The 23894-nt window shown below is 42.4% G+C and overlaps 1 protein-coding gene and 1 long non-coding RNA gene across 19 annotated transcripts in view; one reads left to right on the top strand and one right to left on the bottom strand.

Annotated features, from left to right (window-relative positions):
- Nucleotides 1–1727: 1727 nt before the first annotated feature.
- The window catches only part of LOC142160072 (uncharacterized), a 1559230-nt gene continuing 1537063 nt past the window's right edge, over nt 1728–23894 (bottom strand). For all 18 annotated transcript variants that reach the window (XM_075214958.1, XM_075214960.1, XM_075214959.1 and 15 more), the window contains 3 exons: nt 17952–18049; nt 17683–17794; nt 1728–4016 (listed from right to left, as the gene is read on the bottom strand). In XM_075214958.1, the coding sequence (XP_075071059.1) occupies nt 1927–4016; nt 17683–17794; nt 17952–18049 (2300 nt within the window). In that variant the 3' untranslated portion in view covers nt 1728–1926. The remainder of the gene's footprint in view (nt 4017–17682; nt 17795–17951; nt 18050–23894) is intronic.
- On the top strand, nt 8759–15726 carry LOC142160139 (uncharacterized). The gene is made up of 2 exons (XR_012693063.1): nt 8759–13191; nt 15220–15726. It is a non-coding gene; the product is annotated as an uncharacterized LOC142160139 (long non-coding RNA).

Here is a 23894-nt window from a genome sequence, read left to right as displayed (position 1 = left end):
GGTGTATGTAAGATAGGGGTGACAGCTCTTACTCTAGAGGGTGTATGTAAGATAGGGGTGACAGCTCTTACTCTAGAGGGTGTATGTAAGATAGGGGTGACAGCTCTTACTCTAGAGGGTGTATGTAAGATAGGGGTGACAGCTCTTACTATAGAGGGTGTATGTAAGATGGGGTGACAGCTCTTACTCTAGAGGGTGTATGTAAGATAGGGGTGACAGCTCTTACTCTAGAGGGTGTATGTAAGATAGGGGTGACAGCTCTTACTCTAGAGGGTGTATGTAAGATAGGGGTGACAGCTCTTACTCTAGAGGGTGTATGTAAGATAGGGGTGACAGCTCTTACTCTAGAGGGTGTATGTAAGATAGGGGTGACAGCTCTTACTCTAGAGGGTGTATGTAAGATAGGGGTGACAGCTCTTACTCTAGAGGGTGTATGTAAGATAGGGGTGACAGCTCTTACTCTAGAGGGTGTATGTAAGATAGGGGTGACAGCTCTTACTCTAGAGGGTGTATGTAAGATAGGGGTGACAGATCTTACTCTAGAGGGTGTATGTAAGATAGGGGTGACAGCTCTTACTATAGAGGGTGTATGTAAGATAGGGGTGACAGCTCTTACTCTAGAGGGTGTATGTAAGATAGGGGTGACAGCTCTTACTCTAGAGGGTGTATGTAAGATAGGGGTGACAGATCTTACTCTAGAGGGTGTATGTAAGATAGGGGTGACAGCTCTTACTCTAGAGGGTGTATGTAAGATAGGGGTGACAGATCTTACTCTAGAGGGTGTATGTAAGATAGGGGTGACAGCTCTTACTCTAGAGGGTGTATGTAAGATAGGGGTGACAGCTCTTACTCTAGAGGGTGTATGTAAGATAGGGGTGACAGATCTTACTCTAGAGGGTGTATGTAAGATAGGGGTGACAGATCTTACTATAGAGGGTGTATGTAAGATAGGGGTGACAGCTCTTACTCTAGAGGGTGTATGTAAGATAGGGGTGACAGATCTTACTCTAGAGGGTGTATGTAAGATAGGGGTGACAGCTCTTACTCTAGAGGGTGTATGTAAGATAGGGGTGACAGCTCTTACTCTAGAGGGTGTATGTAAGATAGGGGTGACAGCTCTTACTCTAGAGGGTGTAGTGGGAGAACACTATAGGGAGCATCAGTAATATTTTAGGATTATACCTTTAGGTTCTCCTCATGATGGACTGTGTGGGTTTGGGGGCTGTCTAACATGGCGTGTGCACTACACATACATAGTATCAATGTACTTGGGTGAATCCCCACTTCTAACATCAATAATACTTTTATTATGTGATGTATCGTTCTGTATATATTAAGGAAATACATGTGATGATGTGTGGCTGCTGCTGATTGGCTAACTGAGGATTGACCTATCATTCAGCTACATTATATCAAGTCTATTCGCATTACTTGTCATTTCTATATGGACAGGCAAGACGATTCCCATTTAATTTGCAAAGGCGCAAGCAACAGCTGTAGAGGTGTAATATATTAGTTTTTTACTTTAATTAATAAGACATTCTCTCTTGTGTAAGACTGTATTATTAAGCTGTGTACAAGTGGAAAAATTCACTTCTGCATTCAGTACCAACACCTAACGCTTAAGTATAGTATGTCCCCATCAGGTGTACATACATTGGTGTACCGTGTGTAAGTACTACTCTTTTCAAGTTTATCACATCAACTCCACATGTGGAGAGAATTATGCATCTTCTTGTATGCGTTTTTTCCAATGTACACCAAAGGTACATATGGGTCCACCTCAAAATGAGCCCCATATTGCATATACAGGAATGCGTTCGCAGGAATGAGGTCTAAACTGATCTATAATAAAGATGATTAATTCATGAAGTATATCACTGAGCATTTTGAGTATAGCTACAATTTTGTTTCATGTATATGAGCTTATGGAAATTGCTTTTCTCCTGTGTGAATTCTCTGATGTGTAACAAGAGCTGATTTCTGTGTGAAACATTTCCCACAATCCGAACATGAAAATGGCTTCTGGCCTGTGTGACGTCTTTCATGTTGAACAAGAGTTGACTTATGTGTAAAACATTTCCCACACTCAGAGCATGAAAATGACTTTTTACCTGTGTGAAGTTTCTCATGTGTAAGAAGAGCTGATTTCCATGCAAAGCACTTCCGACAGTGAGAACATGAAAATGGTTTCTCACCTGTGTGAAGTGTCTGATGTGCAACAAGAGCTGATTTCCATGCAAAGCACTTCCCACACTCAGAACATGAAAATGGCTTCTCACCTGTGTGAATTCTCTGATGTATAACAAGATCTGATTTTTGTGTAAAACATTTCCCACAATCAGAACATGAATATGGCTTCTCACCTGTGTGAATTCTCTGATGTATAACAAGATCTGATTTCTGTGCAAAACATTTCCCACATCCAGAACATGAAAATGGCTTCTCACCTGTGTGAATTCTCTGATGTGTAACAAGAGCTGATTTATGTGTGAAACATTTCCCACACTCAGAACATGAAAATGGTTTCTCACCTGTGTGAATTCTCTGATGTATAACAAGATCTGGTTTATGTGCAAAACATTTTTCACACCCAGAACATGAAAAAGGCTTCTCACCTGTGTGAATTCTCTGATGTGCAACAAGAGCTGACTCATATAAAAAACGTTTTCCACAATCAGAACATGAAAATTGTTTCTCACCTGTGTGAATTCTCTGATGTGTGACAAGAGCTGATTTATGTGGGAAGCACTTTCCACACTCAGAACATGAAAATGGCTTCTCACCTGTGTGAATTCTCTGATGTATAACAAGATCTGATTTCTGTGTAAAACATTTCCCACAATCAGAACATGAAAATGGCTTCTCACCTGTGTGAATTCTCTGATGTATAACAAGAACTGATTTCTGTGCAAAGCATTTCCCACACTCAGAACATGAAAATGGTTTCTCACCTGTGTGATTTCTCAGATGTGTAACAAGAGCCGATTTATGTGTGAAACACTTCCCACAATTAGAACATGAAAATGGTTTCTCACCTGTGTGAGTTCTCTGATGTGTAACAAGAGCTGACTTATGTGGGAAGCACTTTTCACACTCAGAACATGAAAATGGCTTTTCACCTGTGTGAAGCTTCTGATGTACAACAAGAGCTGATTTCCATGCAAAGCATTTCCCACACTCAGAACATGAAAATGGCTTCACACCTGTGTGAATTCTTTGATGTATAACAAGATCTGATTTCTGTGTAAAACATTTCCCACAATCAGAACATGAATATGGCTTCTCCCCTGTGTGAATTCTCTGATGTATAACAAGATCTGATTTCTGTGCAAATTTTTTCCCACAATGAGAACATGAAAATGGCTTCTCACCTGTGTGAATTCTCTGATGTGTAACAAGAGCAGATTTCTGTGCAAAACTTTTCCCACAATCAGAACATGAAAATGGTTTCTCACCTGTGTGAATTCTCTGATGTTTAACAAAATCTGACTTATATGCAAAACATTTCCCACAGTCAGAACATGAAAATGGTTTCTCACCTGTGTGAGTTCTCTGATGTGTAATGAGTTCTGACTTATATCTAAAACATTTTCCACAATCAGAGCATGTGCAGGGTTTGATACCTCTGTGAAGTCTATGATGTGTAACTAGAGCGGATTTGTCTCGAAAATGTTTTCCATTCTTAGAACCTGTAATTGGCTTCTCACCGGTCTTTTTTGGCTGAAGGGTAATAACACTTTTGTTCTTTGTAAAACATTTGGCATCTATAGAACTGGGAAATATCTTATCTACACTAAGAGCTGTAGTACCTGTACCAATATATGAGCTATCAAGAGAACATTCCCCATGATGAGCAGGATCAGATGATATATCTGCAGTGTGAAGTCCTGGATGTATAATTGGGGTAATAGGGTTTTCTTCTAGAGAATCTCGTGTGATTTCATTAGATTCTATTTCACCATCTGGAGATAATATGAGATGTTCTTCTGAAATATTCCTGCTGTTATGGACATCTGCTGGGAATAAAACAAATACATGAAAAAATGAATGTTTACCCGTGTCAAGCTCAATTTTCCTCTGAGGACTATGTTGAAAGGTTCCAAAGTACTGTTGAATGAGCACATGCAAAATGCTTTAAAGGTACAAGTAATAACTGGTCTGACATTGTAAACTGCCCTATATTTCTAGTGTGTTTACATGCATATTTTTTTTAGTGTTTTACACACACACACACACATATATATATATATATATATATATATATATATATATATATATATATATATATATATATATGTATGTATGTAAAACACAGCTAGGCTGCAGACAGGGTTAAGTTTTCCCTGGGATCCTCTTTCAGCAGATACACACAAGGGTGGTCCACATGGGTGTAATTGGTTTGTTTTGCTGTGATTTGTTTGTAGTGCTTGGGTGGAGGATAAAGACACTGTTTGTATTTGAGGGCAGGACCACCGATGCCAGTAAGTGGCCGGCGAGTAGTCGCAGAACTAATGTTTAGCCAGATGAGGGTGGTGGGAGATTTTGTGATACTTTTGCTGGATATTACTGCTGTACCATCGCTGAAACTGTTTAGCCACCCTGACAACTGCTATTAAACAGTGAAATGGTTCAGCAAAGATGTGTGAGATTCCAGTGAATGCTGTACTTTATCACAATATATATGGTTAAACTTTATTTATTGAAAGCATATAGCTAAAGATCTAGCAATGTAACAATGTAATGCATAGATTACTAGGCTTTCCATTTTCAAATATATCAATGAAAAAAGAACATAAGAACAAAAACAAGAAGATACATATATGGAGAAAGAACAACTAAAAAGAAGAGGGTAGAAAAAGGGCCGGGGGTGGGGGGTATATGGCCGTATATGAGATGAGGAAAAATAGGGTGATATCATGGTAACTCCAAGCCAAAATTTCCCAATAAATATTCACATGTTTGCAAAAGAGAGTCCCATGATTGATCTTTATAACAATCAGTGGGATGGAGGATCAGGGCATTTCCATCAGATAGGAATAACCGCCTTAGCCGCGTTGCTCAGATGACTGAGCAGTGATTTTTAAAATATATTAATAGGAATTTTATACAAGTTAAGGGGCCAGAAAGCTAATTCTAAAAGGAACTTCATAGTTTAGAATGGTCTTAACAGTATGAACTACCTCAATTCAAAAGTGCTGAAAGTGGGGGATTCCCAACAAATGTGTAGGTAACTCCCCAAAGCACCTCCAACATATGCCTGAGGTATTTGGGTATATCTTTTGAAGTAAACTAGGATGTTTAAAACCAACGTGTCAATATTTTATATTGTGTTTTCAGTACAGAGGTACTGATGGAGCATACATTGGTAAGCTGGAAGACCTTCTGCGATCCTTCTATAGAGATGTTTCTATTTAAATCTCGTTCCCAACGTCTGGTGAAATGCGGCAGCGATTGAAATATATTTTCTATAATGAGTTTATATAGAGTAGGTATGATGTGGGAAGGGGTAGAAACAGTGTGACAGGATGGACCGCCTATGCCACCCTGTCTGCTGTTGCTGGGAACCGGCTGGGCTTAATTTGCCACCATTCCCTCACCACAGTAGGAGGGGCTTACAAGTGCTGCCAACACTGGACTCCACTGTGGTCTGCTATACTCACCGCTGGAGCCTGGCATACTGCTAGGGACAGGAGCATCACCGGACACCCCCACAATATCATGTTGGCAAGAGACAACATCCTTTGCGTTGCTAGGGGACGCAGTCTTTCCAGAGGCAAAGAGCTGTCCGTTTCCTGAAGAAATAGCAGCTGTGGTCTTTTCCTCTGGGCTGGGTTGTGCAGGTGTAGATCCTGAAGACTGTAGTTTAGCAGATGGGCTCCAGGTAATAGAGTTGAGAAATGTGGTCACAATTCCACTGCCAACATCGTTGCCCAAGATCACATCAGTTGGGAGGCCATCCCATCTCCCTAGTCGAGATACACTCTAGCGACAGACACTTCCTTCTCCAGTCCATCTGCCACAGTAACTTTGGCAGTGCGTCCCTGCAATACTGCAGCAGGATCAATAAGATGGAGACTCACAACAGTAATTGAGGCCACTGAGTCTCTCAGTCCTTCACCCTACAGGGGTCCAACTTGGATCGGCTGCAGGTTTCTCCACATGTTTTTGGGGGGTTTTTTGAACACATAGGTGACTCTCTCCGTTGAGTCAACTTCAGACACGCCACACTCCGTTGGGGTGTCAGGGGTGGACACAATCTCTACAGGCTCACCCTTACCAGTTAAGCAAGTCAGCCAGGCCCCGGCACTCGGATTAGGGGCAAGAGTCTGGGGTGCTGGGGCTGTGGGACAGTCCATCCTTAAATGATCGGTTTTCCTGCAGTTGTAGCACTTTTTCTCCAGCCTGGGCTCCGGTGGTCTCTGAAAACTCCCAGGGACAGGACGGGCGGTGGCTGGCGAATGGTACCCGAAAGGTTAGGTGCGTGCTTTTGGGTGCGAGTAGAAGAGGGGTGTCCCCCTGATTGTACAGTCGTTTGGTGTTGGCTATTAACCTGGCACTTCTGCTAGTGTGGCCTCACTGCCACATACTGATCCGCTGAACGGTTGCTTCCAGGGTGCCTGGCTTTCTACACAGCACCCATTCTGTCACCTCCGGTGCGCACCGGTGGTGAAACTGTTCTTGGCACATTAAGTATATTACCTCCTCCATGGTCTGGGCAGCTGCTCCATGCACCCACTTCCTGGCATACTACCGCAGTAGGTTGGCAAACTCCTCATGGATGGCATGGAGGTTCTTGGTAAGGTCCCGGAACTTCAGACGATAGGTCTCTGGGATAATAGTGTACCGTTTAAGGAGTGCCCTTTTCACTATATCATAGTCCGCACAGTCCTCTGTGGGCACCCCACAGTAGGCCTCCACTGCACGTCCTTGCAGTGTGGGCACCAGATGCTTAACCCATTCCTCTCTGGGTACAGCGTGTAGCTTGCAGGTCCTTTCACAAACCGGCAGGTGCTCATTAATATTCCCAACACAGTCCTCAAATTTAGGTCAAGATAGAGATGACAGCCCTGACCCCCTAGGGGGCTCCTCCTTCCTGGGCTGCATGGCTGGTGTCCTTCCCTCTTAGTGCCATGCCTCGATGACCTGTGCCCGCTCAGGTGCAGATGCATTGTCCCCTAAAGCCGCCAGCTGGATCTTTAGCCCGACAGCCCTGCGCTCATCATAGGACAGACAACTGGCTGAGCTTACTTTGCCACCAATCCCTTTCGCTATCAAAAATGCACCCCTCTCACCACAGCAGGAGGGGCTTACAAGTTTTGCCACCACTGGACTCCTTTACCGGCATCCAGAACCGGGTTTCTTCTAGATAACGTATGCTACTAATGTACCCCGTTACTGGTGCACCTGTGCTAGTACTCCTGAACTCTTCCTATAGATCAGGGTTCCTGTGGGTGGATCCCCCTTGCCTATTGCACTGGCCAGGGCTGCTGGGTAGCGGGCAGAGCAGAGGTACTGGATGCTGGGTCCAAACCTCAGAAATAGCCTGGAATGGATTAGATTTTGGGTCTAATCTGTAGGTCACAGGATTTTCAGCATGAAGATGTTTGCAAGCAGGTCTTTTGAAGCAAGTGATGTTTATTTGCAGTCACACTGATTGAGGGTACTAGTGTTTAGGTCAGATGGAATCAGAAGAACAATTTTCAACACAAGACAGTGCTTTTTTATACAGATTTGGACACAGCCTCACAGGCTATTTTTAGAATCAGGGTGCAATTTGTTTACCCAAACATGGATTTACATGCAATGCAAAGCTAACAATATTTACGCTTATCTGTGATATCCTAAAACTTTGCTGTGATTTGCTGGATCTTGTTTCAGACACAGAGAAAATCTAACAGCAGTTTAATTAAGTCTTCCTATGGCTTCAGGTGCTAGAACCTCACACATAAAAAAGGTCTAATTAACATGGGTCCTTTCTTCCAACAGTTGCAGAATACACATTTCCCCCAAAGAAAATAATTCCCCAAGAAAAGTTTCAAAACCCCAAACAAGGCATTTTCTTACACAAAGATACCCAAACGACTTCCTAAACAAAGGCTTATTGTATCAGATACATGCATCAGAAATAATGCATTTCCTCTAGCAAGGTTAAAACAGAAAAAAATGAATTTTCTCCCCCTGGTCTCAGAAATAAAGATTTCTTATACCAAAATATATACAATGTCAAAAATAAGTGCATTTGCAATTATATAAATAAGCGCCCTGCGCTATTTCCTTTAAATAAATGTATACCACAAGTTATTTATAAGTGATCCAGTCACAAACAGAAACATATAAAGTCTCAAAAACAGTAAGGTCTCTGTGTATTATCTGTATTCGTTTTGCGGATTGTAAGAAGTGTCGGAGCTGTAAGTATCCCATTTAGATTTAATGTCAGAGAACAGATAGATAACTTTTGAGTCCACCAGTTGGCCCAATCTGAAGACCCCAGTCGGTGCCAAATTGTGGAAGGAAGGTAAGTGTGTGCTTGGCGGGAAATCCGGGATTACTATAAAGGAGGTGAGTGGTGAGAGCTTAGAAGAGATGTAGGGCATGGTTCTTAATTGTCTCTAACATCTAAGCGTGGGTGAAATAGTCGGGTGAGAAAATTGAGAATTATACTCACCGTTAATTTCCTTTCCTTGAGATACTCCATGGCAGCCCTTACAATGGGTTAATCCCTAATCAGCTAGTGTAGACAGGAAGAATTTTGTCCCACCTGGCCCCTATATAAGGCAGCTACTCCTCTTCCTCAGTGTCTTTCGTAACTTCCCAAGCCGTCCTATACATAACTGCAGAACAAGGGTGGGAAAATATAGGGCTGCCATGGAGTATTTCAAGGAAAGGAAATTAATGGTGAGTATAATTCTCAATTTTCTTTTCCCTACTCCATGGCAGCCCTTACGATGGGATATACCAAAGCAGTACAATAATCGGGAGGGCAATAAAACCAACACCTTAATGAGGTCAAACAGAAAATGTATTCACAGCGCTTGCTGGAGAATCTTTCTCCCAAACTGTGTCTCCTTAGAGACTGAAACATCAAGAAGATAATGCTTACAGAAAGTGTGCATCGACAACCATCCGGCTGCCTTACAGATGCCGTTTGCCGATGCATGTGTTCTATGTGCCCAGGAGGTCGCTACCGCCCTAGTTGAATGCGCCTTTAGTATCCTAGGTACTTCACGCCCTTTTCTCCCTGTAGGCCTGTGCAATCACTTCTCTGATCCACTTTCCCAATGTGGGTTTGGATGGGGCATGTCCTTTGCGAGGACCTTCAGGAAGTCCAAATAGTTGCTTTGTCTTCCTAAGCTTTTTGTCTTGATAATGTAAGCAGATATAGCTCTCACCACATCTAGAGTATGGAGACGTGTTTCGTCACTATTAGTGGGATGAGGGTAGAGAAATGGCAGAATCAATTCTTGATTGATGTTGAAGGAAGATCCAACCTTGGGTAGATACTCCGGATTCGTCCTCAAAATTACTTTATCTTCATAGATATTCAGGAAAGGTTCTTCACACCATAACGCATGTATGTCCCCTATTCGACGAGTCAAAGTGATTGCCACCAGAAAGAGCACCTTCAGAGTCAGCCACCTGAGAGATATGTCTTGCAAGGGTTCATAAGGATAAGCTGTTATCCAAGACAATATTAAAGTCCCAAGGGTCTAAGAATGGTTTCAGCTTCGGTTGTAACCTTTTCAGTGCCTGAAAAAAGTGGAAGAGGAGACCTTGAGATGATTGCTTGATATCAAGAAGGATACTAAGAGCATATACTTGCACTTTTAATGTAGCGGGTGCTAGTCCTTTACCAAAACCATCTTTGAGAAACTCTAACACATCCAGGCACACTGGCAGACATGGTATCCTTCGCCATGTCCCTTGCCCAAAAAATGAATTTTCTCCAAATTCTGTAATAAATCATAGAGGATTTATTTTTCCTGGCCTGAATTAGAATGTCTATTACTTCATCCGAGATTCCTTTGGATTTCAGCAATTGCCGCTCAGTCTCCACGCCATCAAACCAAGAGAGTCTGGATTTGAATGTAGAACTGGACCCTGATGTATGAGGTCCGGCCTGACCGGCAATGGCCATGGATGTCCAGCAACATTCTCTGTGCTACAGCGAACCAAGGGCGCCGCGGCCACGCCGGGAGGACTGCTATCACCTCCACCTTCCCTTTCCTTATTTTCCTGAGTACCTGACGGATGATTGGAAAGGGAGGAAACACATATCCCAGCTTGAAGTTCCACTTCATTTACAGGGCATCTATCCCTAGGGCCCTGTTGTCTCTGTGACGGGAGAAAGAGAGGGGTACCTTGGCATTGCTTCCTGTGGCCATCAGGTCTATCTGTGGCGTTCCAAATCTGTGTTGTATAAGTTGAAAAACTTCTTTGTGCAGCTCTCACTCTCCTGGGTGGACTTGGTGTCTGCTTAACTAGTCCGCCACTACGTTGTCTTTGCCTGTTACGTGAAGGGCTGAGAGAGATTTCATGTTCGCCTCTGCCCATTCCATTAATGCAGTTATTTCGGCCAACATTGCCCTGCTCTTGGTACCACCTTGCTTGTTTATGAAGGCTACCACAGTCCTGTCCTGTTGTCAGAGAACACTCGTATATGTTTGGTTCGTAGGTAGGCTGGAAGTACTGGGTCACACGCCAGACCGCTCTCATCTCCAAAATGTTTACCTTAAGAAATCTCTATTCGTCTCGCCAAGTGCCCTGCGTGACCATAGCTTGCATGAGAGCACCCCAGCCTACTGAACTGGTGTCTGTGGTAAGCACACACCAGTCTGGTTCTGAAAGAGTCATACCTTGCTTTCTCAGGCCTGGGAGCTGCCACCAACGCAAGGACCGTCTTGCCGGTCTTGAGAGGCTGACTTTGGAGTCTAGAGATCCCACTGTACGATCCCATTGCGCAATGAGGTCTGCTTGAAGATCTGTCATATGCCAGCTTGTCCACGGGAGGATTCCTATTGTTGAGGAAAATATTCCTAGGAGGCGCAGACATGTTCTCGCTGACACACGAGGTTGAATTTGAACTTAGTGCGCTAAGGACCTGATTTTGTCCGTCCTTTCTTGAGAGAGGCAGACTTTGTCTCTTCTTGTATTTATTTGCACTCCTAGAAACACAAGCTGTTGTGACGGTGTCAGATGGCTGTTTGATACATTGACTAACCAGCCGTGCTGCTGCAGAAACTGAATTACTTGGGATGTAACCTCCAAGGCTGCCCCTTCTGACTTTGCCAAAATTAGAATATCGTCCAGATACGGCCACAAAGTCACTCCTCTTTCCCTGGGTGCCGCTATGAGAACTATAAGGACCTTGATGAATGTACTTGGAGACGTGGAAAGGCCAAACGGGAGGAAGTGACGTCCTTGAATGCAAACTCTCAGAAACTGCTGGTTACTGAATGTAATTGGGATATGAAAATATGCATCCTTTAAGTCTATTGCCGTCAGAAAATCTCCTGTTTCTACTGCTTTGAGAATTTAATTGATAGATTCCATCCGGAAATGTTTTGCTTGCACATAGCTGTTGAGCTTCCTTAAATCTAGTAATGTCCTGAAGGCAACTGATGGTTTCCGGACGAAGAACAGTGTGGAATAGAACCCCCTGTTTTCCTGACTTGACGGTACTGGTACGATATCTTTTGTTTTCACCTGGCCTCTTAGGCTTTACTGCAATGCCTGCTTTTCTAGGACTTCTTGACTGAATAAACTTGTTTCCTACAGGGTAGATATTGAATTATATGGTATAGCCCTTGGTGACTATCTCCTGGACCCACGTGTCTTGTGTGGTCTGCATCCAAACTTTTGCAAAGCGTGATATCCTGCCGCCCACTGGAGTTAGTGGGGACTGGATCTGTAGATAGTCATTGGGATCTTTGCTGTCCTTGTTTCCCCTTTTTGGTCTGAAGGGTCGGAAGGACTGTCTGGCCATATTAACTTGATGCCTAGAATATTGTCTCCCTGGCCTATAGGCACGGGCCTCCTTGAACTGTTGTTTTGGAGAATAAGAGAGAAAACGTCTCACCTTTCTGTCCTGTGGTAGACGATTGGCATTGCCACTTGCAAGCCTCTGCATTAGGTTATCCAGTTTTTCACCAAACAAGAAACTGCCTTCATATGGAAGTGTTGTCAGATGGCATTTAGATTGATGATCTGCTGCCCACGGACTTAGCCAGAGCGTCCTTCTTGCTACAACTGCCAAGGTCATGCTCCTGGAAGAGAAAACAATTGTATTCAACGAAGCTTCACACAGGAAATTAATGCTTTTTTGCATAACCTCTAAGGATTTGAGACGATACAATCTATTTATCTTATCCTCCTTGTCTGTATGTAGAGTACTGGCTCACATTTTCAGGGCTCTAGCTTCCGAAGCCATGGCTATCCCAGACTTTAGAGTTATGCCTGAGGAGATGTGTAATTTTCCTGAAGGAAGTCTCCATTCTCCTATCCATAGCATCCTTTAATGGAGCCCCATCATCCCATGGGAGAGTGGTCCTTGAGGATAGGCCAGCTATAGCTGAATCCTCCTTAGGCACAGAACACCATTTCTGCACATCTTCATCCTGAAAAGGATACATACGATTTAGTCTCCCCATATTAGGATTACTCTTGTCTAAGGCCTGACATTCTTTAGCAATCAAGTCTTTAATCACCTTATGCGTATGGAACACTCTAGACTTTACTTGGTGCTCTGAAAACAATGCATCCTGTGGTTTGATTGGTACTGCTGGTTCCTCAATACCTAAAGACTTGTTAATATGCTTAAGTATAATATTCACAGTATCAAAGTTTAACATCCTGGGATCCTCTTTCACTTCATCCTCACTATCTGACTCCCATTCCTGAGCAGAACTAAATGTTTCAGAGGACGGCCCTTTTCCTCCATATCTTCGGCTATATGGATCCTGTCCCTTATTGTTCTCTGTTCTGGGGCCTGAAACTCTTGCATCGCTTTAACCACCCATGAAGAGAACTGCTTAAATTGTTCAGGGGGGCTAGGCTCCTCTACCGTTTCCAGGGTGCATGACACACACAACGGCTCAGTACAATCAATCTTTCGGAAAACTGCCATCACAAGCTGCACATACACGATTCTTCAGTTTATATTTCCTTTTTCCCTGCACAAGCTCCACAGAGGTATTGTAGAAGAGAATACCACTGCACTAGGTATCGCTACCAGTTTAATAATATCTATAACTTATAAGATTGAAAATTGTATCTTTACTGGTGGGTGCACTCCTACACCAACATTAATGTAGAGACGAAAAGGAGAGGGATAGGGAAGAATTGTGTAATTGGAGGCACTCAGCGATCATAGTTACTAAAATATCTATGTCTTTATTAATATACATTAAAATAATCCCTCCTAATTCAAATAGCAAAATATTAAAATAATTGTGACTATAATTGTGAGGTAAAATAGCAGAATTTGCTATGCCCTGCTACTTTATACCAACATATATAAATTGTCAATGTATAATATTATTAGTCACTCTCTTATTGAAAACGTTTTGTTATTCTGAGGTAACATTCATTTAATAAAGATATATGTGGTGTAAATTAATTAATGTGATGACGGTTGTTCAATAAGGACCTTTATATTGTTTCAATTCACTCTGAAGCAATTAATTTATAAATGACACAATGTATTGTCACTTTGGTCTTTTTAAGGTAGTTAATAAATCACTGTTCATACTATTGATGTAATAAAGACTACATATAGATTTGAAATGTGTCCGTTATTGTTGACCTATACTATACATATATATAATTGTCTTGTAAAGCCTAATAAGAGTTAAACTTTAATATGCCCAGACCCAGCTGTTAATCCACAAGTTTAGACCGTTCTATCTATATATGGCAATACACTAAGGACTAAGCAGACTACAGAGTTAGCATGTGCTCTCTGATCTAGCAGTATATGCTGGTAATACTGATAATGTATTGTTCCATTTATCATTAAGTGGATTAGTTTAGCTATTGTAGGTCAGTCACCTATATGTTAAGTGAATGTCCTTCTAAATTACAGCCATATCGTTTAGCCGTCACACACACACACACACACATCTATAATATCTATCACCCATATAGGGTTGATGTATCCTGAGAATTGTTAAGTTTACACAATTTATAACAGAGAGTGAAATGGGAGCAGTAGCAGGGTAAACGCCAACGCGCGTTTCGTTACATGCTTTTTCAAGGCTTTTTCGTTAGCCTTGAAAAAGCATGTAGCGAAACGCGCGTTGGCGTTTACCCTGCTACTGCTCCCATTTCACTCTCTGTTATAAATTGTGTAAACTTAACAATTCTCAGGATACATCAACCCTATATGGGTGATAGATATTATAGATGTGTGTGTGTGTGTGTGTGACGGCTAAACGATATGGCTGTAATTTAGAAGGACATTCACTTAACATATAGGTGACTGACCTACAATAGCTAAACTAATCCACTTAATGATAAATGGAACAATACATTATCAGTATTACCAGCATATACTGCTAGATCAGAGAGCACATGCTAACTCTGTAGTCTGCTTAGTCCTTAGTGTATTGCCATATATAGATAGAACGGTCTAAACTTGTGGATTAACAGCTGGGTCTGAGCATATTAAAGTTTAACTCTTATTAGGCTTTACAAGACAATTATATATATGTATAGTATAGGTCAACAATAACGGACACATTTCAAATCTATATGTAGTCTTTATTACATCAATAGTATGAACAGTGATTTATTAACTACCTTAAAAAGACCAAAGTGACAATACATTGTGTCATTTATAAATTAATTGCTTCAGAGTGAATTGAAACAATATAAAGGTCCTTATTGAACAACCGTCATCACATTAATTAATTTACACCACATATATCTTTATTAAATGAATGTTACCTCAGAATAACAAAACGTTTTCAATAAGAGAGTGACTAATAATATTATACATTGACAATTTATATATGTTGGTATAAAGTAGCAGGGCATAGCAAATTCTGCTATTTTAACTCACAATTATAGTCACAATTATTTTAATATTTCGCTATTTGAATTAGGAGGGATTATTTTAATGTATATTAATAAAGACATAGATATTTTAGTAACTATGATCGCTGAGTGCCTCCAATTACACAATTCTTCCCTATCCCTCTCCTTTTCGTCTCCACAGAGGTATTGTAGACAATAGAAAAAAGGAACTAAAATAACCTAAGAGTAACCAAAAACCCCTTTTTAAGGGCTTACCTTGGGGTTCCTTCAGCTTTTTTGGGACTGGCTCCTGGTCCATAGTGCACTATCCAGGTAGCTGCTAGGTCCTGCAGCATCAAACACCAAGCCAATACTGAGCCTCATAAATGGTCTGCAGCTGCTCAACACAGTGCCTGCTTTTGACCTCAACCAAGTGAGCCTTTTAGCAGATTAACTACCTCACCTGTTTCCATCCTGACAGGTGAGGTAAACGAGGAATAGCGCTGCCAGCCACCCGACAGCGCCCTGCGCATGCGCGCGCGTGTTTTCCACATGCGCCTTCCAAGTGTGCACGCCCGCCGGCAGTCTTAATAAACTTCAAAGAGGCAGACTTGTAGGGCACTTGCCCCGCTGGAGCTGTCATCCCAACAGCCAGCTCAGAGGAAAGCCAGAAAACCTCCAGGTAAACCCTCACGAATAAAATAAAAAATACACTTACTACACTACCTGTCCTATACACTGCTGAGACAGGAAGAAAAGACACTGAGGAAGAGGAGGAGCTGCCTTATATAGGGGCCAGGTGGGACAAAATTATTCCTGTCTACACTAGCTGATTAGGGATTAACCCATTGTAAGGGCTGCCATGGAGTAGGGAAAGGAAAGCAAGGGTAGATTCGGCAACCAGGGAATGATTTTAGATGGGGATTAAAGAAAATATTCTTCTATTGAGAGCAATTACTTGTTATCTTTTGTTCTGGTCCATTCTAAGATCCTGTTTAGCATAATGGCATTGTAATAGCTAGAGATGTGTGGTAGTTGGAGACCCCCTAAACCAGTGTTTCCCAACCCTAATCCTCAGGTACCCCTAACAGTGCAAGTTTTCAAGGTGACCAGTGATATAATTATACCACCTGTGGAGGAGAGCAGGAATCTAATAGAGGCTGATGGCTCCTGATGTATGAGAATCACCAGATAGTGTCGGGAGGAGACTGGTCAGATCTCTGGGCTGGTAGCACAATGATATGATGTGAGGAGGAGAGCAGGTGTCTAATAGGGGCTGATGGCTCCTGATGTATGAGAATCACCAGAGTGTGAGGAGGAGACTGGTCAGATCTCTTGGCTGGTAGCACAATGATATGATGTGAGGAGGAGAGCAGGAGTCTAATAGGGGCTGATGGCTCCTGATGTATGAGAATCACCAGAGTGTGGGGAGGAGACTGGTCAGATCTCCGGGCTGGTAACACAATGATATGATGCGAGGAGGAGAGCAGGAGTCTAATAGGGGCTGATGGCTCCTGATGTATGAGAATCACCAGAGTGTGGGGAGGAGACTGGTCAGATCTCTGGGCTGGTAGCACAATGATATGATGTGAGGAGGAGAGCAGGAGTCTAATAGGGGCTGATGGCTCCTGATGTATGAGAATCACCAGATAGTGTCGGGAGGAGACTGGTCAGATCTCTGGGCTGGTAACACAATGATATGATGTGAGGAGGAGAGCAGTTGTCTAATAGGGTCTGATGGCTCCTGATGTATGAGAATCACCAGAGTGTGAGGAGGAGACTGTTCAGATCTCTGGGCTGGTAGCACAATGATATGATGCGCGGAGGAGAGCGGGAATCTAATAGGGGCTGATGGCTCCTGATGTATGAGAATCACCAGAGAGTGTGGGGAGGAGACTGGTCAGATCTCTGAGCTGGTAGCACAATGATATGATGTGAGGAGCAGAGCAGGAGTCTAATAAGGGCTGATGGCTCCTGATGTATGAGAATCACCAGAGAGTGTGGGTAGGAGACTGGACAGATCTCTGGGCTGGTAGCACAATGATATGATGTGAGGAGGAGAGCAGGAGTCTAATAGGGGCCGATGGCTCCTGATGTATGAGAATCACCAGAGAGTGTGAGGAGGAGACTGGTCAGATCTCTGAGCTGGTAGCACAATGATATGATGTGAGGAGCAGAGCAGGAGTCTAATAGGGGCTGATGGCTCCTGATGTATGAGAATCACCAGAGAGTGTGGAGAGGAGACTGGTCAGATCTCTTGGCTGGTAGCACAATGATATGATGTGAGGAGGAGAGCAGGAGTCTAATAGGGGATGATGGTTCCTGATGTATGAGAATCACCAGAGAGTCTGGGGAGGAGACTGGTCAGATCTCTGAGCTGGTAGCACAATGATATGATGTGAGGAGCAGAGCAGGAGTCTAATAAGAGCTGATGGCTCCTGATGTATGAGAATCACCAGAGAGTGTGGGTAGGAGACTGGACAGATCTCTGGGCTGGTAGCACAATGATATGATGTGAGGAGGAGAGCAGGAGTCTAATAGGGGCCGATGGCTCCTGACTCCCCCACTGGGCAGATACATTTACTCATTAGTTTATACTGACAGAGGAGGATGTAGAATAAGAGATTGTTGTAGTGACTGAACAAGTAATACATGTTTATTACTCACCTGTACTGATATCTGTAGGGATTTCCTCCTTCTTACACTTCTGATCACCCCTCACAAATTTCTCTTCTTCTCTCTCTATGTTTTCTATCTTAATATCAGTCAGGTCTTGACCCTAAATAACCAACAAAACAATAAAATAACAATATAATGATGTCTGGCTGGTTTTATTAACTGGGATTAAACAGTAGAATATAAGTATATAAAACATAACTACAGATTATATAGTGAAAATGCATTTTAGTATTGGTGAGACCCTAAATTCCATCTACCTGATACTCCTGTGGAATCCTGTGATTTTCCTCTGTACAATCCTGTGAATAAAGAGGACGGGGATATCTCTCTGGGGTATTTCTATTACTGGATCCATCTGTAGGAGACACACAGTGACTGAACACATTGTTTTTATGTGATTATCAGATGATGTGTATCTAGGTGGCCTCATAACTGCTCTCTCCTCTACAATAAATGAAAGTCTACTCTTACCCAGTGATGTGAGGGGCTGATGATCCTCCATCATCACATCCTTGTACAGACCCTTATGTCCTTCTAAATATTCCCACTCCTCCATGGAGAAATAGACAGTGACATCTTGACACCTTAAAGGAACCTGATACACACAATGATACAGTCATCACCCAGACACATCCCCTGGTGTTACTGTATAATGTCCCATTCCCAGCAGTCACCTCTCCAGTCAGCAGCTGAATGATCTTGTTGGTCAGTTCCAGGATCTTCTGGTCATTGTTCCTCTCATGTATTAGATAGTGAGGAGGAGGCACCGTGATGGGACTGTCGGTGAATATTCCTGACACACAGGGATGGTTACTGGGTGTCTCACTCTCCCCGGAAGTCTTCTTCACTACTATGTAATCCTGTGTATGGAGAGAGAAATCAATAATAGGGTAAATGAATAATCCACCTATTTGTTCTTGTTATTATAAGTGTGCAAATAACGCAGCTGTCCAATGTATAACTACCGATCCTATATGTAACTGTTTCCTATATACAGGAGAGTGCAGTGTATACAGCATTTACCTCTCCTGCTATCTTCAGTTGGCCCATGTTCTGTATCCCAGTGTACGGCCGCCCACACAGATGAATCACCTGCTTTACCCGCACAATCGGCAAGATGACGTGGGAGTGGGAGCTGGCCGGACACTGAAGGTGGCAGGTGAGGGAAGCGTTATATACCCTCTACTAGAGAGTGAATATAGGAAACAGGTAAGGTAGGACAGGATTTGTAAATGAATCCCTACTTGTCTATTTAGTCCACGAACCATCCCCTCATTGTATAATGTAATTACACCTAAAAATACAGTAAAGGCTGCAGACACCAAAGTCTCAGGAATGTATCAGAGATAGAAAAACAACATACTGTGGGTAATGTTATATATCCCAACTTCTGAGAAGATTGTGGGACCAACACTTATATCTGAGAACGTCTACCTAATTTACAGTATATTAACAAACTTTATTCAGAAAATGAATGTGAACATTTTACAGATACCATTGTGTAAAAGAAAATGCCCTGTGTAACACCTACAAGCAATATCGCTGAACATAGTGTAATGTAACTCAAAATGTGCCAGATGCGTTAAAGAACAATGAAAATATGTGTTTAATCAAATCAACACATTACAATTAAACATAAGGGTTTGTCGAAGTCGTATAATTGCATGAAAGAAAGTATATTGATTAATATTGTTTTACCGTGCGGTTGCGATCAGTACGCCACGTGTTACGCGTCATGGCAATCACGCGATAAAACACGCACGCATACACTCGCACTTTTACATTCATTTATTTATATATTTCATATCTATAATGGTTCCATTTCACAATCGTTTATAAGCAGATGGTATTTGGTTTATATCTATATATATAATAAGGTTATATGTACACTTTAGTGATATTTAAGGTTCAGGTTACAGTAAACATATCATGTTTAGTAACATTTTAATCCCCAATTTATTAGCAGTCATCTGGTGCAATCGCCAAACAGAGCGCACATTGCGTATGGTAGTTATAGAATGTAGGAAATAAATGATTACAATGATATTGTCTGTATAGTGTAAATAGACTAGTTTAAACTGGATTCTGGGCAGGAAAATCGAAATTGTCATCTGGAGAGCAGATCCCCACCCTTGGAATGTTGACCCCCACCCTTGGAGAGGGTTGTTTGAACTGGCCTATGACCTGCATTACACTGGTCCCTTCTGATGCCTGGACCTATAGAAGCAAGCCACATCATCTGTATAGTTTTCTCTGTACCACTGGGTGTATATATACACAGCTCCCTGGGACCAGCTAAAACAGTCATCACTGACCACAGTCTTCTAGACTAAAGGACTGTCTAGCTGGATCCAGCGGAGCACAGCGGGCACGGCGTATGTATGTATTTGGTATCGGATGTATTGTACTTATTTATTGAACTGCTAAACCTTTTTTTTTGCTTTTTGCTAAATAAATTGCTTGTGTTTTGGAACCACATAAATCGCTTAGACAATGCTTATTGGAAAACGATAAAAATACTTTAATAGGTTAATATAATTCAAATTTGGTGATTTAGCAGCCATAATTTGCTTTGCATGTTCCATAGGAATGCTGCTTGACTCCGGCAGCTCCTGCCTCCTAAGAGCCTGCCATTATGTGAACCTGGCCTGCAGTACCCTTCTACCAACAGAGGTGCTGCTGTCTCACCACTGTACATTCCACCTCACTAGCAGGAGTTACCTCATTCCCTAATCAGCACCCACACCTGTTAAAATTCTAATAAACAATTTTAAATAATCACTGCTATGCCATCTAAGCAATGCAGCCATGGCTGTAATCCCTACCCTATGGAAATGTCCCAACCCTCCAACATTTATAGACTGGTATTCCCAAATAGACAACTATATGTTGATGGATGATTTACTTTACTCTACAAATGAGAAAACTTCAGAATTTACTTCCACCTGGTTCTTCTCCTGATTAGTATTCAAGACTACGGACAGCTATAAAGATTACATGTTTGTGGCAAATAGAAACGATTAAATATATATTTAATACATACACACGGAATATACCTTACCTTGCCTCTTAACATCCTTTGTAATAATCTAGAAACACACAAGATCACTATCGCTCTATTATTATTAAATAGACCTCCTCCCTTCTTTCTTCCCCCCTTCTCTCCTCATTCCATTTTCATTTATCCTTACATTTCTTAATTATTAACTATGAAAATGGAAAAAACTTTGAAATATATGTTGCTATGTCACCACAGATATTTCTTTATTTTGTTATGAGCTTTCAAAAACATGAGTTTAAACACACACAGCACCCACACCTGTTCACTGCCTCTCCCAGTAGTCTGTTTCAGTTCATTATTGTTTTGCCTGCTGCTGCCGATTCTCCAGAATTTCCTGTGTTCCAGTCGGACTTCCAGTATTGACCCCTGCTTGTTCCTTGGCTTCGCTGCTTATCTCCTGACCCAGACCCAGGCTCCATTCTTGACTATGCTCCGGCTCATTTCCTGGTACCTCCATGGCTCTTCTGGCTTTTGACCCTCCTCTATACTGGCTTGGGACTTTATGTTAGGCCTGTTGGAACGTGCATTGTACAAAAACCCCTCAGCTAGAATTAACATAAACGCCCGGTTGAAATCCCAAACGGCACCAGGCAAGGATGCCCACTTTCACCGTTGATCTTTGTACAGTTTATAGAGGCCTTGACAAGAGCCATTCAAGAAGATCCTGATATGTCAACAATACGGCAAGGAGATGAGAATAAGTTAGCGCCCTTTGCAGACAACATCTTAGCGGTGATTACAAATCCCATCATTTCAATACCAAACCTGGTGTCCGAGTTCCAGAAATTTGGTAATGTTTAAAATGTCAAAATCAATTACTCAAAATCAGTTATTCTCAAACTCAGTGCCCTCCAACCCCCTGGTGACGTTGAGGGCCTGAAACACTCTTTTGCTTTCTTAAGACATTCATCTAAATTTAAGTATTTAGGGGTGATCATAAATAGAGATATGTCTCAGAACGGCAATGCTAACTTTCACCCCATTACCAACAAAATACACAATGAGTTAAAGGAGTGGAGAAATAAAAACTTTACCTGGATAAAGAGCATCAACAACATAGAAATGAATATCCTCCCGGAAATACTACATCTCTTACAGACTCTCCCTATACTCATCTCCACAAATGGTTCATAGAATTACACCTCGTTAGAAGAGACTTCCTGAGTGTGGTAAAAAGCTGCGATTTCGGCATAACATCCTATACAGGAGAATGTATCTAGGAGGTATCCAACTACCCATTTCACCACTTACTATGATACCGTCATGCTAGACAGGATTCTGGAGTAGACAAGGGAGGACAATCAGTGGGTTGTAATAGAGGAATCATCCCTCTCTACTCCTGCAAGAGTTTTGCCATGGCTTTCCAATCTGCCCACTTTACAGCACCTGACAATGAACCTTACTCTGGCATGCCGAACTACAGGAGTAAAAACACATCTCCTCATTAATCTCCCCTGTTATACCACTATTTGCGAACCCGACCAATCGCCCAGGAGTTTCTAAAAGCGTATTTAGATTTTGGTCCCAAGTGGAGGTTTCCTGCAATGGCCAACTGGTAGGGGCTTTGGGGTTATCTCCCGTTTGGTGAAATCAAAGCCAAATGGGTCCTTCTTAACACAGAGCTCTGGTGGCACCTGCAGCTGAAACACTTTCTAAAGAGCGAAGAAAACCTTAAGGCAGAAGGGAAATGGCTCACACCCAGGGCAGGATTAACCATAGGGCTAACTGGGCTACAGCCCAAGGGCCTATGGCATCCACGGCGCTCGGATCACGGGGAGGGGGGGCCCTCACGGGGGAATGGAGGCCCCCTTAGCCCAGGGGCCTCCATTCCCTTAATCCGACACTGCTCACACCTGTTATATTACTACAGATGACAGTGATGTCACAGACTCCCTCACCTCTCCAGTCATATCCCTGTTATATTACTACAGATAACAGTGATGTCACAGACTCCCTCACCTCTCCAGTCATATCCTGTTATATTACTACAGATAACAGTGATGTCACAGACTCCCTCACCTCTCCAGTCATATCCCTGTTATATTACTACAGATACCAGTGATGTCACAGACTCCCTCACCTCTCCAGTCATATCCTGTTATATTACTACAGATAACAGTGATGTCACAGACTCCCTCACCTCTCCAGTCATATCCCTGTTATATTACTACAGATAACAGTGATGTCACAGACTCCCTCACCTCTCCAGTCATATCTCTGTTATATTACTACAGGTAACAGTGATGTCACAGACTCCTCACCTCTCCAGTCATATCCTGTTATATTACTACAGATAACAGTGATGTCACAGACTCCCTCACCTCTCCAGTCATATCCTGTTATATTACTACAGATAACAGTGATGTCACAGACTCCCTCACCTCTCCAGTCATATCCTGTTATATTACTACAGATAACAGTGATGTCACAGACTCCCTCACCTCTCCAGTCATATCCTGTTATATTACTACAGATAACAGTGATGTCACAGACTCCCTCACCTCTCCAGTCATATCCTGTTATATTACTACAGATAACAGTGATGTCACAGACTCCCTCACCTCTCCAGTCATATCCTGTTATATTACTACAGATAACAGTGATGTCACAGACTCCCTCACCTCTCCATTCATATCCTGTTATATTACTACAGGTAACAGTGATGTCACAGACTCCCTCACCTCTCCAGTCATATCTCTGTTATATTACTACAGGTAACAGTGATGTCACAGACTCCCTCACCTCTCCAGTCATATCCCTGTTATATTACTACAGGTAACAGTGATGTCACAGACTCCCTCACCTCTCCAGTCATATCTCTGTTATATTACTACAGATAACAGTGATGTCACAGACTCCCTCACCTCTCCAGTCATATCTCTGTTATATTACTACAGATAACAGTGATGTCACAGACTCCCTCACCTCTCCAGTCATATCCTGTTATATTACTACAGATAACAGTGATGTCACAGACTCCTCACCTCTCCAGTCATATCCTGTTATATTACTACAGATAACAGTGATGTCACAGACTCCCTCACCTCTCCAGTCATATCCCTGTTATATTACTACAGATAACAGTGATATCACAGACTCCCTCACCTCTCCCGTCATATCCCTGTTATATTACTACAGA

The sequence above is a fragment of the Mixophyes fleayi genome, chromosome 6 (genome assembly GCF_038048845.1).
Source record: "Mixophyes fleayi isolate aMixFle1 chromosome 6, aMixFle1.hap1, whole genome shotgun sequence".
In the NCBI taxonomy this organism is placed as follows: Eukaryota; Metazoa; Chordata; class Amphibia; order Anura; family Limnodynastidae; genus Mixophyes; species Mixophyes fleayi.
This window is presented reverse-complemented; position numbering and strand designations above follow the sequence as displayed.